The sequence below is a fragment of the Squalius cephalus genome (assembly GCF_949319135.1).
Source record: "Squalius cephalus genome assembly, chromosome: 2".
Classification (NCBI taxonomy): Eukaryota; Metazoa; Chordata; class Actinopteri; order Cypriniformes; family Leuciscidae; genus Squalius; species Squalius cephalus.
Window position 1 is genome coordinate 33,783,442 of NC_137123.1, and position 16,879 is coordinate 33,800,320.

Here is a 16,879-nt window from a genome sequence, read left to right on the forward strand (position 1 = left end):
CCTTTAGAAATCATTCAGATATGCTGACTTGGTGCTCAGGAAACATTTCTTATTATACATTTTGAACATTAAAATGTCTTAACTGTCACTGTTGATCAATGTAATGTGAACTTGCTGAATAAAAGTATAAATTTCTTTCTTTAAAAAAATTAACTAAATTGTATATTTTATACCTACTATTTAAGAACATTGGGCTTTAAGGATCAGTCTTTGTATTTATGTCCTTTGTTTGTAAAAATCTGTTTATATGCCCCTCCTTTCCCTTTAGATTTACATCAGAATGGTTTTTCTCTTGGCCATGCCTTGTTAGGCCTGTCTCCAAGTGCACCACCAGGACCAAAAGAGGGGGATCTGGCAACCCATGACACAGGCCATGAAACAAAGAGGCCTTCTACAGAAAAAGGTTAGATGCTAATAGTGTGTTCTGTGTTGAATACCATTTGCAAGGGAAAGCCATTCTACAAGATACTAGATCTAAAATACACCTAAATTAAATAATATCAAGACGTAACTACACTTAGCTTACGTAGTTTCCATGTTTTCAAACATTATCTTTTGCCATTATAAAAAAATAAATAAAAAAAAAACAGTTATTGTGGCTTGTATAAGCTGTTTATTTTAAAAATAAATGATTGATCCATATTTATGCATTAGGAAATAATTACTTGGGTGCATTCTGTCTAATACTGGTGAACAACTTAGGTTATCACATTGTTTAATCAGTAAAAAAGTGCTTATCTCAGATGCAAAAACAAATTCATTACTGTGCAGTTCAACAAGGTCAAAAAGTTTAGCAATGACTGCACTTTTACCATTCTTCTAATGCTATAAAAAACACGTTTTGAATTACACAAAAAAAAGGTCATGGAAAACGCAAGCATTTTTCCTAAACATTTGAAATATTTTTCCTTCAGCTTAGCAGATCATTTATCAGCAATGGTTTAGATTGACTGCAGGAAATGATTGCTGATCCCGCTGATGTGTCACTTAATACTCAGCATATTTCCTTTCTGTTCATACATGAGTCTTGATGTGCGTATTCTGAGAAATCAATGAATACTCTCATTTACAATTCTGTGAAAATTATCCGTAGAGGTAGAAATGACACGATAGTGGGGCTGAATTAGTTAGCGATTTGCAGACCGTGAAGTAATGAGCAAGACCCCCCCCCCCCCCCCCCCTCGCCTCCTTTCTACCAACTCCCTTACCCTGGCCCTCCTGGAGGTGTAATTTTCCTAATAACCTCCCAGAACCCTTGTTTGGTTTCTGCGTTTGAAGGCTTTCATTAGGCTAATGAGGACTTTGCAAGGACGAGTAGTCAGCACAATTTCCTCATTGTGCCGAGGAGAAAAAGACAGTGCACCCGAAATCGGAAAAAAGGGGGCTTTAGTGTGACTGAATACAGCCTGTCGGGATTTGATGAAATCATGGAGTTCACACAGGTGCTAAAACCTCAAATTTCAAAGGATTTTTACCACTGATACCACTACATCAAACGTGGTGACATTGATGATGAGGTATACTGTGACTAGAGAGGATTATATACACTACCGTTCAAAACTTTGGGGTCAATACGATTTTTTTGTTGTTGTGTGTGTGTACAGTGAGTGAGAGATAAATGAATACTTTTATTCAGCAAGAATGCATTGATCAAAAGTGATAGTAAAGACTATTTATAGAGATAGGAATAGACTATTCAATTTAAAATAAATGCTGTTTTGTTTTGAACATTCTATTCACCAAAGAATATTATGGGTTCTACAAAAATATTAAAGGGTTAGTTCACCCAAAAATGTAATTTCTGTCATTAATTATTCATGTCGTTCCAAACGTTATGTTTCCGTCGTAAGACCTTCGTTCATCTTTGGAACACAAATGAAGATATCTTTAAAGAAATTTGAGAGCTTTCTGTCCCCTCTATATACAGGAACATTATTACCAGAAAGGTAGTGAAGATAAAATAGTCCATGTCACTACAGTGGTTCAACCTTAATGTTATGAAGTGACGAGAATACTTTTTGTGCGCTAAAACAAAACAAAAATAATGACTTTATTCAACAATTTCTTCTCTTCTGTGTGAGTCTCTGACTCTGTTCACGTGAGCACCACGACGCATGTATGTGGTGCTGATGCAGGAGCCGGCCAATACTGAGACGTATTCTCGTCACTTCATAACATTAAGGTCGAACCACTGGAGTCACATGAACTATTTTAATGATGTCTTTACTACCTTTCTGGGCTTTGAAATTGGTTATGATGTTGCAGTCTGTAGGGGGGTCAGAAAGCTCTCGGATTTCATAAAAAATATCTTCATTTGTGTTCCAGAGATGAACGAATGCCTTACAGGTTTGGAACGACATGAGAGTGAGTAATTAATGACAGAAATGTAATTTGAGGGTGAACTAACCCTTTAAGCAGCACAAGCACCAAAACAGCATTTTAGAGTGATTGTGAAGGATCATGTGACACTGAAGCATCAAAAAGCAAATTGCATTTACATTTTTTAAAAGTAAATAATGGCTACATTTAAAAGATATTTTCATCAAATATCAAGACTATGATGAAAGCAAAAAACGGTGTAATCAACACTAACCATTTGAATTGCCATGCATGTCAATATGTCAATGACAGTTGTTTGACTGGCACAGGACTTGACAAAAAAATGAGTTTACTCTGAATTCACAGCTATTTTAGAATGTCTGTCAGTGCGGAAAGATGCTTTTTGGAACCAGATTTTGCAGTTATGGCATCAAGCAGCAAGGTACAAGGGAGTTATGCTCACCATGTAGCCAAATCATGAACTCTTTACCATATCAATTTTTTGTCTGAAAGCATAATGATAATTTGGTCTTGTTATTAAGAGAATGGACTGCATCAAAATGGCATCATGGCATCGAATACGAGCATGGAATTAATGCAGTCTGTCACAAAAGAATGAAGTGTGTCATTTTAAGTTGGGTCAAATGCTTCTTGAAATGTACTTTTAACTGATATTCTTCATTTGTGTTTAAAAATAAATTTCACAGAAGGCTGCATAAATTTGAACAGTTAAGCTGACTTTCATTAAAAAAAAAAAGTCCTGTCCTTTAACTAGTTTTGATTTTGAAGTTAGCCAAATGGCACATCTCCAGTCCTGCTGAGCTCTTTTTATGCATGCTTATTTTTTAAAACTTCAAAAATTAATGGCTCTCCCTTTGTAGAACTTCATTCTAGACTCCCAGTCACTGTCAGGACACCTTTACCAGTCACTAGACTGAAGGATAACTTCCACCTTCATGTTCCTGAAATTAATCTTTAGGGGCAGAGCTGAAAAGTGGGAAGATCAGAAGTTGTATCTCTTCTTTATGGCTTGTCAAAGACAGAAGAGTTCAAAGACGATTCCTTTATCCATCTCAGAGCTTTTCAACCTTCATTCACTCTCCGCTCGCTCTCTTATGCTGACTGTAGAGGACTTTTGCAGTGGACGTAGGGGTTCATTAGCCCAGGGAATCCACAACAAGAGGGGGAAAAAAGTGACCTTGGTTGAGGAGATGCATTTATGATCTAAGAGGCTGCCAGGATTTTTTTTTTTCTTTTTTTTTTTGCTGGAAAGCAAGTGCACAAACCATAATAATTCAATGGAGGATCAATCAGATTGGAAGGCACAGGGAGAGATGGAGAAGAGAAAAGAGAGTAGTGCTAACTCAGCACTGATTGTCCCTCCGGGGCACCGTAGTTCAGCGGCACGGACCAAGCTTCCTCCCGCTGAGTGCTCCAGCGGCCGACACTAATCACATTCCAGCAGACACCGTGCTTTTAGGAACCCTAGAGGAGAGGAGAGGGAGGGAGGAAGACTGGCAAAGAGAGGTAGATCGGCAGTGAGGGGAGCTGACAGTGAGCGAGAGCTCATGTCCGATTGTCCTCGTCCTCATGTCCAGTGGAGACCGATTGCTTTTCCTCTTTGAAACACCTTGAATGTGACACAGGCATCTCTCTTTCTGCCAAGATGTGAAGATCAGATAGTGTGAGATTAAGATGCTTTGGTCAGCTAAGTGAATCCGCAGAGATAAGGGAGGGGTGAGTAAATCTAATCAGACCTTATCAGGCGCAGGGGAAGGTGAGATTTTGAGCACCTACTTGTTTAAATGGATCCTGAGTTATATATACTTTAAATACAGTATGGGTAAAGAGCTGTGCAGAGCTTTTTAATGCATTTTTCAAAGCGAAGGTCATTCAAAAACAAAAAAAGAAGAGATGCTTTTTGGGGTTAAATTATGAATATGGAGCATACAGAAAGAAATAGATACAGACCGAAGAATGGACCGAACGAAAGACTGAGAAAGACGACGAGGTTGAGCTCATAAACTTTAATATGTCTGCTTAATATATCTGTGACATCATCTAAAGCGTGGCAGTGAATGACCTCACCACACCGGCTCAGTCGAATCAGACCCAAAAAATGTAATTGTTTCATGTTTAATGACCTTAAAACGATTAAAGAAATTTAAGATATGTTAAATTAATCAAAAGTGACTTTTACAACAACAAAAAAAAAATCTATTTCAAATAAATTATTCTTTCTATTCAACAAAAAAAATCCTGGAAAAAAAAAAATCATAGTTTTTACAAAAAATATTAAGCAGCACAACATTGATTGGCTGCATAAAATTAGCTTTCCCATTACAGGAATACAATACATTTCTTTGCAAAATATAATTATAAAATAGTCTTTATAAATTTCAATCATATTTCACGATATTTCTTATTTTTACTGCATTTTTTATAAAATAAATTCAGCCTTGGTGAGCATAAGAGTCTTCTTTTAAAAACATTAAAAAAATCTTACAGACCCCAAATTTTTCAACTTTTTTTAATCCATTGAACCTTTTGAATCTATACCATAGCTTTGTATAAGGAACAGATGAACATTTCATTTGTTATTTAGTCAAAATCGGGACCCCGATTTGCAACTCATAACCTGTTTGGAGAAAAAAAAAAGTGTTATTTACTCTCACATCCAGGCCAATAGTCAGTTCACATGATAATGCTATAGAATGGTGCAGCGAATAATTAAAGGAACTATCCCTTTGGAGAAACCTGCAGTTAAGTGCTTTGGTCAAGCGAACAATGGTGATTGCACGTGTCTTGCTCTTTGGTGGGATCATACCAGCAACCTTTCAACCTGAGCATTAACACTTACAACACACCACAACACATTTATTAAACAAAACCGTTTAGCATTACAGTGTAGAATATCCAGCTGACTATGTTGTCAATCTGTAGTGAGGCAGCCCTAGTGATTTCAAGTTTTTCTTTTGATGCAGTCTTGCTGATTATAAAACAATTGTTACAGTAGTACAATCATTTTGAACTTCCATGCCCTACCCTACAGTATATAATTGTAATGCCAACGCCATATGGCAGGTCAGTATTATGCTAATAGATCAGCTGTGTTAGAACAGAAAGTCACCTTTCTCTGGCTTCCCTGCTGACATTTTTTATTAGCATACACAGATTACCACTACAGAACTATGGATACCTGCATAAACCCCATGCTTTAATACAGCCCTACAAAACGAACAGAGCCCATCTGGTCTCACTGTGCAAATGTATTAAAACAGCTTTGATATGTACAATAGTGCCCTAGGCTGAAGAAATAGTTTAATAGTTTTACTGGAGAAAACATGCATAGCTGTAGATATGAAAATGTAAAAATCTTGACAGGCTTATATATACAGTATAATACATTGGTAACTATCGTTGCACTAAAAAACAAATATTACCTTAAAATGGCATCTTAAGTAACTGGTTTTATTCAAGTAAAAAATATTATTTAATATCACTAAATCAGTCTAAATACATTCATTTATACCAACAAAACTCATTTTTAATGGGTTAAATCAAGTAAAAATTGCTCTTTAATGTAACAGTTGCAGGTTACAGTGTGTGAACTGTACTGCCAGTTTACAGTAAAATACGGGTAATGCCAGAGTTTTAATTTTACCACTAAATTTTTTTTCCATAATATTTAGGGTTAAATACTCTAAATATTATGTTCTTTATATAAAGCAATGATGTGCAGATGTAGTGTAAATAGCCAACTATCAATACAGCAAAGTTCATGTAAATGATGGAGTACTGAATTTTAGACTGTAATTTTCCACCAAATTAAGATAAAAATCAAAAATTATAATATTAAATGGTGTGTTATTCATAAAGATTAGACTAAGGCACATTCAAGATTAGGATCATATTGGTAAAGTGGCAGACATGAGAGGAGGAGTAAGATGAAATTGTCTGATCTGATCGAGACACTGGTGTTTCTGTTAGTTCTGGATAGCAGGAGGCCTAATACATTAGCGAACTCTTTGAAGTGAGTGACAATGACAAGATCAAGGCTTCGGCCCTGATCAAAAACAACATTTATTGGTGCTCTGGATCTTAAAGCCTCTTCCTGTGCTTTAAGTGCTCTCAGGTTTTTCTCCGTTCTAAGCCTTCTGATGACATGGGATTGTTAGGTAAGGACCCATTGACGAGTTTTACAGTATTGTCACAAGGGATACATACAAAAGTCTGCTTACTAAATACATAATAATACATCATATGATAATCTCAGCAGTCTTAGGATCTGCCTTATGAATGTCATAATACAGCTGTGACCAGCTAAAACCTGAGAGCAGATGTAGAACCGTTAGATAGCGGGAGTATCTGCTGTGGCATAAGTTAACTGAGATTTACTTCCCCTTAGACCACAAAACTGAACCAGAACAGTGTGTTGTGTCTTATTGAAACTAAGTAGATTTAACTGAAGACATTGCTTTTTCTCAGCAAATGAATGGGCTGACATTTGCAGTGCATTAGAAACAAAGTAGCGCTGATGTGTACTGACCTTGAATCATATGACACTAGCATTTTGTTCTCAAGACTCATAGCTTTAACACTGAGCGCTGGATATGAAGATGTGGGCTATTTCACAGTGTGATTTCTGCAAAAGAAGACTCTTTGTAAAGATGTTTGAAAGAATCATAGTTTCCAAATATTGCTGCGGTCAGACAGAAACCCTGTATCCCCATATTGTTCTTCCTTTTTTTAATTTTTTTTAATAAATCATTACTATTGATCATCCTTCATGTCTGTCAGTGGGTTTTGCAAATATCTAACCAATGGAAAGCATTAAAAAGCAAGTGGAGCTCACTGCAGAGCCAAATGATGTCCAGCTCCCCCTCTCTGGATGTAATGGGTGGAACTTGACCTAGACCTTGACCTAATGGGTGGAGATTTTTTTAGCAATAGTATTATGGTAGGGATAGGGTGTGGTTGGACCATCTAGCTCCACCCATTACATCTAGCGAGGGGGATCTGGATGTCAAGCTCCGCCCATAGGATCTGCAGTGAGCAGCCTCTTTTAAAAAGAGCTTGTGACTAAACCTTGTTTAGCCTACATATAGCTACAGTAAACTTTATAACCTGTTAGTTGATGAAATTGTAATACGATGCACTTACTGCCTGCACTAATGACGGACAAAACATATATGTCTGAAATTCTTTGGTCAAAAACCTTGTAACTCCATTTGAGCTTGATTTTGGTAAAATGTTAATAATATAATCACACATGCAAGTGTCTGACTATAAAGCCACAATATCAACTCAATGCAGTGTTTTTTCCATTTCCTGAAGTGGAGCATTTTTGGAGTTACAAAAATGACAGCGGCGATATCAGAAACAATGTAGGAGGAGGAGGAGGTCCCCTTGTAGAAATATGATGGGAGAAATCATAACACAGCTTGATATGGCAGTTTAATGACCGTCTCACCTTACAGTTAAAAGACATTTCTTTGAACATTTTTTAACCTATAAAGAAAAAACTGTTTATTTGCATGCTTTGAGCTGAAGAACTAAAATTTATAGTCACTGTTGTCAGATTTTATTGAACATTTATTTAATAAAAAATATACTAAGACATTACACATTGAATAAATAGCCTATAGCAATTGTTAGCAAAAAAGGCTCTGAAAGGCAATTACTACTGTTTATAACTTTGTGGGCGGTGAGATTTTTCAATGTCTTTTGAAAAAGTCTTTATGCGCATCAAGGCTGCATTTATTTGCTAAAAAAAATATATATATAAACATGAAGGGACATGGCAATTCAAAAAATATTAAATGGAAGGAAACAGTATATTTCAATGCTTTTGTGTTTTCTCGCAAAAGCTTTGCGTTTCCACAAGAAACTTTGCATTCATTCGCAATACCTTGTAAAACGTCTGCAATTGCTCGCAGAGAACGCAAAAGTTTTGTGAGCGAAAGTACAGAGAATTTGTCCTCCCATCTCAGTTTTTTTTTTCCATCACCATGTCCTTCAGGGGCTCAGTTAAACACTAATATTGTGAAATATTATAGTAAATATAAATATTGTTACTCCAGTCTTCAGTGTCACATGAGCCTTCAGAAATTTGATGCTCAAGAAACATTTCTTATTATCAATGTCGAAAACAGCTGTGCTGCTTAATATGTTTGTGGAAACTGATTCTTTGATAAGTAGAAAGTAAAAAATATATATATATATTTACGTGTAGTACACATTAAATGTCTTTACTGTCACTTTTATATCAGCTCATCCAAACTGACCCCAAACTTGAACAGTGGTGAAAATAATACAAATGTATTTAAAGTTTTATTTTACTTTCTTTGTAATAAAAAGTTTTGAAAAGTTGTATTGCTAAAAAAACGGTTATTAATGTGCCGTGTTCTCTTGTTATAGAAGATAATGTCCTTTGCACCCCCACGTCCCGAGACAGCTATGAGAGAGTGTCTCATTCCGGGCCAACATTACCCCCAGGATTCCCTGCTCCGCTGCTCTTTCCTGAGGGCCTGTCCTCCATAGAAACCCTCCTCACCAACATACAGGTATATAAAGCTATTAAAAAAGTATATATTTCAGTATATTTTGAACAAAATTAGAGTAAAGATTCACCCTGATAAGTGTACTGTATAGCTCAAATGTCAAGCCTATTTCCTCTTTTCCAGGGTCTGCTAAAGGTGGCTATTGATAATGCGCGGACGCAGGAGAAGCAGGTGCAGCTGGAGCGCACAGAGCTGAAGATGGAGCTGTACAGGGAGAGAGAACTACGCGAGACGCTGGAGAGGCAGCTCTGCGTCGAGCAGAAAAACAGAGGTGAATAGCTGATCTGAGACCAGACTGCAGAAAATGCTCTGTTTAAGAAGTGGGTTTTTGTGTCGAATCCTGGTCAGGTCAGGTCTGTCACCTTTTTAAAACCGTTTCCCATCTACCATACAATTCTAAATGTCTAATTGCAGATGTTAGATGGACATTTGACAGCTGTATCCTTGATGTTTAAAGGAATAGTGGTAACACTGGTTCATTAGTTAACATGAACTAAGAATCAACAATACTTCCACAGCATTAATTAATCTAAACTTAGTTAATATTCATTTCAACATGTACTAATACATTATTAAAATCAATGGTTGTATTTGTTAACATAAGTTAATGCACCCTGAACTAACATGAACAAACAATGAAAAGCTGGCTTTTTATTAACTAACATTAATAAAGATTAATAAACACTGTAACAAATGTATTGCTCATTGTTAGTTCATGTTAGTTAATACATTAACGTTAACTAATTAACCTTATAGTAAAGTAATAGTTCACCAAAATAGCTTATACATAGTTTATTATGTCATTTTGACAGTCATGGTCACTATGAACTGTAGTTGAACTGTCGGCGAGAGCCATGTATAACAGCATATAGGTTTGGATTGACATGAGGGTGAACAAACAATGATTGACTTTTGTTTTTTTTAAGGTTTGGAATATAGGTCGATGACTTGTTGCAGATTTTTTTGGTCACACTTTACTCTATTCAAGTGTCTTTAACTACTATTCACATAAAAATATGTGTACATAAATATTATACATAAAAAATGTTTAGTACAATGTACTTGTTATGTTGTATTACAAAACACTGCTATTGAGGTGTGATACGGGTAAGGTTAGGCACATGTTTGGTTTAAGGGTGGGTTAAGGGGTAAGGGAAATGTCAAGTGTAATTATAGTTGTAATTACAGAAATTAAAAACATGTACACATTAAGTGCATTGTATTAAATGGTTAATTTAAATGTTATTACATAGTAGTTAAAGACACTTAATATACAGTGGGACATTTTTGCTATATTTTGCATTAAAGCTAAAAACATCAATGATCAATCTTTTTTTTTTTTCAATCTATTTATTTAAGAAAAACATATAAATGTAATTAAATATACAATGACAAAGTTTGTGTAAAACTGAAAAAACAAAAATACAAAAATGGGAATATATATCACAGAGAGGAGCAAGACTGTTTCAAGGTTGATATATTTCCTAAAATAGATAATTTAACAGATTATCAAATTAATAATGGAGTAATAACGGATAACCTTTTATGACAAAGCAAAGTAAGTTTAGATAGTACCATCCAATTTGGTGTGACTCCCCAAAAATGTAATATTTATGAATTAATATCGCATGATATTTGAAGAAAAAAAATACCTTGAAAAATATATTTAAAATGTAAATCAAAATTGTTGTGAGCATTCACATCTATTCGGGGTGTAAGGAATGATGGTAACTCCAAATGTCCATAATTCAAACTTTTCTTCACAATGGTATACGTGCTTTCCAAACCATATGAAATGTGAATACAGAGAGTGCATTTAAAAGAAAAAAAAACTTGGCACATGTTTTGTCCTTTTCTTTGTCATGGACTCAGTACATGTTCGCTGGGTGTTTGTGCAAAACAGAATGCAGTGCCTTGGCAACATACATGTGCTATCAGCAAGTTCGCATGTGCATCATGCATGACAAGACATCTGCAAGACAAGCTCTTGTGAAGTTGAAGTGATTCCACTCAAAATAAGGATTTAATAGGAGAAAGAGCTTTGTGCTTTCACAGTTGAAATCGTACGTGTATTATAAAAAGAGCTTATCTTCAGTTGCATGTAATGTTTTCTGCCCACATCACAAAAACAAGTAAAACAGGTTCTCACATTTAACTGTCCGGCATTTGATCTTTCACGTAACGAATAAATGTACTCTCAATTTAATCTCTTAATCTTCTGTTCTCCAGAATGTACGTACAGTCGTTGTCTACATAAATCAGAAACCTCCGAGGCAGCCGTCATAAACGGCGGAATCATTAAAGAAGGTGACAGGGCAACATGCACCATTAATGAATGTTGTTTAATTAGAGAGCCCCTCATCTCGTATTCTCCTGTCGCCCGCATTGTGCTCCAGCTAGTCATGTTACTGCAAATTCAGCACTTTCCTTCTGCCACACACACACCAACAAACACACACATATACAGACACAGAGAATTACCCTTTGTAATTACAAGTACATATTATGATATTAGTGTGAATGATTTATTATCAGCGTAAACAGAATTGCTGTGTTAATATTCGCCGCATCACATTTGATGAGGATAATGAATCTCCTGCATAATTCATCAAATCAACCGGTTCTTCCATTAGTGAGAGATGTCTTTATACTCCAGCCAACTGACTTAGAGTCAGTTTCTGTGTTTTATACTCAGTGGTCGGAGGAAAGATTAAGAAGAAGAAGGTTGGTCCTAGATCACTCAAAGAGGAAATCGGACAGAAAGCAGTTTTTTTTTTCTTTTTTTTTTCGTTCTTTCTTTCTTTTTTTTTTTTCTGCTGACTGTGCCGTCTGAATTAAGCTCTTACTGCAAACTGGAAAATTAACATGTTCCACTGGGCTCCAGCCTAGTTTCACATTAGATGTGCATTATATTAGACACAGTATTTAAGGCTGAATGAGGGCATGTGGAACAGCTTTTCATGGTTTGCTATAATTACTGTTAGCTGTGATGTGGGATTTGATGTAATAATTTTTCTATTATCCAGTGGCATAAAGTTTTTCCAAAGTCATTTTTCAAAGTTTAATGTTTTACAGCAGGTACATAAGATATCAGATATATTATCGGATATAAAAAAAAAATTGTTTTTTTTTTTTTTTGTCACAAAAAATTATATTTCAAATGAATGCTGTTCCTTTGAACTTTCTATTCTTCAAAGAATTATTAAGTTGAAAATTCAGCTTTGTTATCACAGGAACAAAATACATTTTAAAATGTATATAAAAAAAAAAAAAGTTCTGTCATGACTCTCCGAGTGTTTTGTTTAGCATGGTAATGGATATGATAGTGGGAATATATTTGGTCTTGGCGGACTAGATCTGCTATGATGCTGCTGCAGAGCAAGTACGGGACTTGCTATTGCCAATACATGACATGCTGCTGTGAGCAAGCAAGACATGCTGCTGCTGTACAGTATAGCATACATGAATTACCCCCAGAAGATCTAGGTGGAGCTGGGGAAGGCGGAGGGTTTCTGAAAGCGTGCTGCAAATTGCTAAAGCAAACGCTAACCCAGAGTCTTGCCAGCCTGATCTCATGGCAATTCGTACAAATTCTACGAGGTTGCTAATTCGTACGAATACATACGACTTCACTCGTATGAATTAGTACGATTTTTGCTAAATCATACATATTGTACGAATTGCCCAATTCGTATGAATTCATACGAATGACCTACCCCTGAACCCGCCCCTAAACCTACCCATCACGTGGGTTTAGACAAATCGTACAAATTCGTACGAGTGAGGTCGTACGAATTCGTACGAATTAGCCAACTTTTTATCACTCGTTCGAATTCGTACGAATTGGTCGTGAGATAGCGTTGGTCTTGCACGCAGGCAGGGACCCAACGGGTGAACCACTAATATTTGATGTAATGATTGGAATAATATTTACTTTGTCATTTGCAATGAATGTACGGGTCGAGAATCAAAAGGCACGGGCGGACTGCGGGTCCAATAGGCAAGACTTTTGACTCAGTTCGGTACCCACTGATATACAGCTGCTTTCAAACGATCCCGTGCTTATTTGTGTTCAAGCTCTGTAGTCTGAAGCACGTCAAAGTTTTCTAATCACAACGCGGTTTGCAGTGTTGAGCATTGTAGCCAATCGTGCTGCAACTGAAGTGATTGACAGCTTTAGTCATTATAAAGGGAGCGTTCTTTGCTCTCTTTCTGTATATAATCTATTCACATTTTGAATGTTTTTTTTTTCATGCTTCTAAGAGGACCAACGGCCATGTAGTTTACACTGCAGAGTTTTAGGAGAGACAACCGCATTTAAATGCAGAGTGAATCCGCCAAAATATTCCCGATATTATAATGACAGTAAAGGCTCATATTTGGCTATATGTTCTTTTAATTTATGGAGACCTCGAAGTGTCTGTATAGCCTATGGTGTGATGTACTGTATGTACATTTGTTCAAAATATCCTGTATGGACAAGCTGCTCACATGAGGTAGGCAAAAGTTTTGTATTGTTTACATGATGGATGCACATCTTTTTTTTTTTCTTTTAATCATCACCATGTTGGGTTGTGTGTATATTTTTCTTAAATGTATGAACTCAGGATGCCTAATGTTGGTTTGATTGCTTGTGTTACATGAGAAAATTAATAATTTTTGTCTCCCTGATTCAGATTTAATGCGGGGGCAGTTTGGGTCGCGGTCTTTATGTCAAATAGGTGGGGTCGGGTACGAAATTAAAGTAGTGCTGCTGTCGGATAATGGGCCGGGTGTTCTGTTAAGTACTGCGGGTGCGGGTTTACCAAACTGGACCCGTGCAGGACTCTGCGCTGACCAAGTCAGGTTGAGCAGTGTGCTCATTGGCTGCTGATACAGCAGGGACCAATCAGCTGTGCCAAGCAGGTTGAGTTAAGAACCTATCAGGCTGCACCATCTAGAGTTTCATGAAATATTTATAAAATTTCAATAATATTTCACAGTATTACTTTGTTTTCTGCATTTTCGCTGAGCATAAAGGCTTCTTTCAAAAACATTTAAAGATGTTACCGATCCCAAACGTTTTAGCAGTAGTGCATTCCTATCAGGAACTAATTTTCCCTGTGCTTTTCTTAGCACTGATCCAGAAGCGACTGAAGAAAGAGAAGAAGACCAAGAGAAAATTGCAGGAGGCTTTGGAGGTCGAGTCTAAGAGAAGAGACCAGGCCGAGCAGACGCTGCAGAGGACGGCCTCCAGTGAGAGATCACCTATTCAAAACGGTTAGAATGCTCATCTGCCAAAATGCTAATGCTTAAATCAATTTTGTACTGACAATTGTCTGCATGTTGAAATGAAATCCTTATGGTGTCACTGCCATTTAAAAAGGCATGACCACACAACCAAGACTGAAAAGAATACACTGTAAAGCCTAATTAGGTAGCCTTAAAAAAAACATGCAGTTTGCTTAAAAAAAAAACTAAGTTAAGTGAAATAGCAATAGTACATTGTACTGACAAATTCTTAGTGTAGTTCTTTATAGCTACTCAGAATGACTAAATTTCAAGTTTTGGCTTTATTTGCCAATTTTATTTGTCTTGTGTCAGTAGTAGCACAACAAAGACAGCAAATTGTTTTGTAACGGTCAGAGTCTTATTAAAATTAATATAATTTACCCTTGTTGTGTTTTGCATGCTGAATGTTGATGTCTGTGTTAAAAAATACAATTAACTGTGATTTTTGTTGCACCACTGCATCAATTGTAAGGGAATTATAATATAATTATAGTTACAATTATTCCAGGTCTGCCCTATCTGCTACATCACCATGTCAAGTACAATTGCTGCTATGCCAGCAGTATTGTACACTTTAAAATGTGTTTTATTGTGGCAAATAATTTGTAGCAGCATTGATAACTGTTTTCATGTTAACAGACCCTCCTCAACATGAAATGGAAACAAACCATAACAGCAGCAAAACAGACACTGACAGAACAATACAAGGTACAGATTTCTGAATGGACATTTAATCTGTCCATGTTCTGTTGCATTGTTTCTTTATGGATCTGTATTTAAATGTCTCGTTCTCCTGTAATGTTCAGTCTTGAAAGAAACAGAACACATATACTGTGTGTGTGTGTGTATATATATATTTATAGTATGTAGACAGAACAACGATGTATCACAAGCCTTTGTTCGAATATTAAACATGTAAAATATTGACAGTGAAATGAAATTAAATGCCACTGACGCAAAAAGAAGAAAAAAAAAGGAAAGAAAGAAAGAAAGAATAAAGACAAAAAGAGGAGCTGTAATTAATGGTCCCTTAATTGTCCTCATGAAATATTTGCATGGGCATAATTTACATAATCTACGTGTCGTAATTAATCTTTCAAAGGGTTTGCTTTCTCTTTTTGTCTAGGTTAAGAGGAAAGGAAGGGAAGGGCTCTTTTTTTATTTTCTTTGACATTTATTCAAATGCTGCATCTTCTCCTTTAACAATCCTTTCATCTCCCTCTCAGTCCGCACGTTAGAACATTATGGATTAGTCTGTTCATTATATGCTGCTTGCAACATCAGCCAAGCTTCATTCACACCAATTTTTTTTTTCTTTTTTTCTTCACAGATGGAAGGCTCTTTCTAAAGTCCACAATGATGTACTGAAGAATGAAGACAAGGAGTAAATGCATTCATACTGTATAGAAGAGACTGTAGTCAATTGCCTGGTAAATAACGTCTGCAATTCTGCTGGAGGACTGATGGAAGACAATGAGGCAATGTTATAGGCTGTTGTCAGTGTGTTGCAGCACAAGGACTTGACAAGATTATTATGGCCATTGAAAGTCAGCATTCAGTAGAATGAAGTGTGAGCCAAACTATCATCATCAGATGGCAGAGAAGAATTACCATGGACCTTGGATAACCATGTTTCTAAGGGACTTTTCGCAACACTGAGAAATTAAAAACATTTTATAAAGCATTTAAATCTGCTTGACTACATTGACAGATTAAATATTCAAATCAAACTTTGCCATTTAATGCCCTTCTATCATTTCACATTTTAAGTCAACTTCAAAGCATCCTTTCCTCAAGGGAGGTGTCCGAAGAGAGATTTCAATTTATTTAGTTATTTATCAAATATAAACACTGCATTTAAATGCGTACTGTGTATCTGTCTGTTATTTCAAAAAGAAGGTATAGATGTCCAGATTTTTTTTGTCATTGTTGTACATGGAATCATAGCAGAAATGTCTCGAATCATCAAATATGTACATAAAAGTGTAGACATGCTACTGTGCACTGTACGCTGTAGAGTTATTTTTTGTTCAGTTGCCGTTTATTATCCTACCCGACATGGAGAGCATGCTGGCATGTCGTTACTTCTGTCCTGTCCATCTGGAATACAATAAAGATTTTTCCCACATGCTTTACAAGGGAGACGTTTCAAAACACTGACTGACTGATACTTGTTTTGTGACTACAGCAACACAAAATCAAAGTAGTCAAATGCAACTAGATTGAAGTATACCCTACCACTTTTGTTTTTGTTTACCACTGGTAAAGCATGCAATGCATCGTTTTGTTTTGTTTATTATTTATTTAAATTGTTTTTTTTTTTAAATCTATTTTACTCTTGATTTATTTTATTTTACTTCCAAGACATAAAGACACACTTGTTCTTGTTTACCTCTGGTAAAAATTCATAATGCTTCATTATTTTATTTTATTATTTTTATTTGATTCTATTTTTTTTTTTTTTTTTTACTTGACTTTTTATTTTTTTTATTTTACTTTTAAGACATAAATATAGTCTTGTTTACCACTGGTAAAAGTTTGCTATGTTTTTTTTTTTTTTTACTTCCAAGACAGAGAGTCATAGAGATAGACACTTTCACTTTTCTCAAGAGCACATGCACTAAATGTGTTGACGCAGCATTTAGCCAATCACTCAAGCTGTACTGTTTAGCGGTATGCTCTCTCTTTCTCTCTCTCTGAACATAATAAGAAGCCAGGAGAGATGA

The 16,879-nt window shown here is 35.9% G+C and overlaps 1 protein-coding gene across 4 annotated transcripts in view; it reads left to right on the forward strand.

The window, feature by feature from the left end:
- dachc (dachshund c) overlaps positions 1 to 16,138 on the forward strand; it is a 53,592-nt gene extending 37,454 nt beyond the window's left edge. For all 4 annotated transcript variants that reach the window (XM_079851791.1, XM_079851792.1, XM_079851793.1 and 1 more), the window contains 6 exons: positions 269 to 403; positions 8,740 to 8,885; positions 9,006 to 9,153; positions 13,998 to 14,141; positions 14,793 to 14,861; positions 15,484 to 16,138. In XM_079851791.1, the coding sequence (XP_079707917.1) occupies positions 269 to 403; positions 8,740 to 8,885; positions 9,006 to 9,153; positions 13,998 to 14,141; positions 14,793 to 14,861; positions 15,484 to 15,521 (680 nt within the window). In that variant the 3' untranslated portion in view covers positions 15,522 to 16,138. The remainder of the gene's footprint in view (positions 1 to 268; positions 404 to 8,739; positions 8,886 to 9,005; positions 9,154 to 13,997; positions 14,142 to 14,792; positions 14,862 to 15,483) is intronic.
- Positions 16,139 to 16,879: the final 741 nt, after the last annotated feature.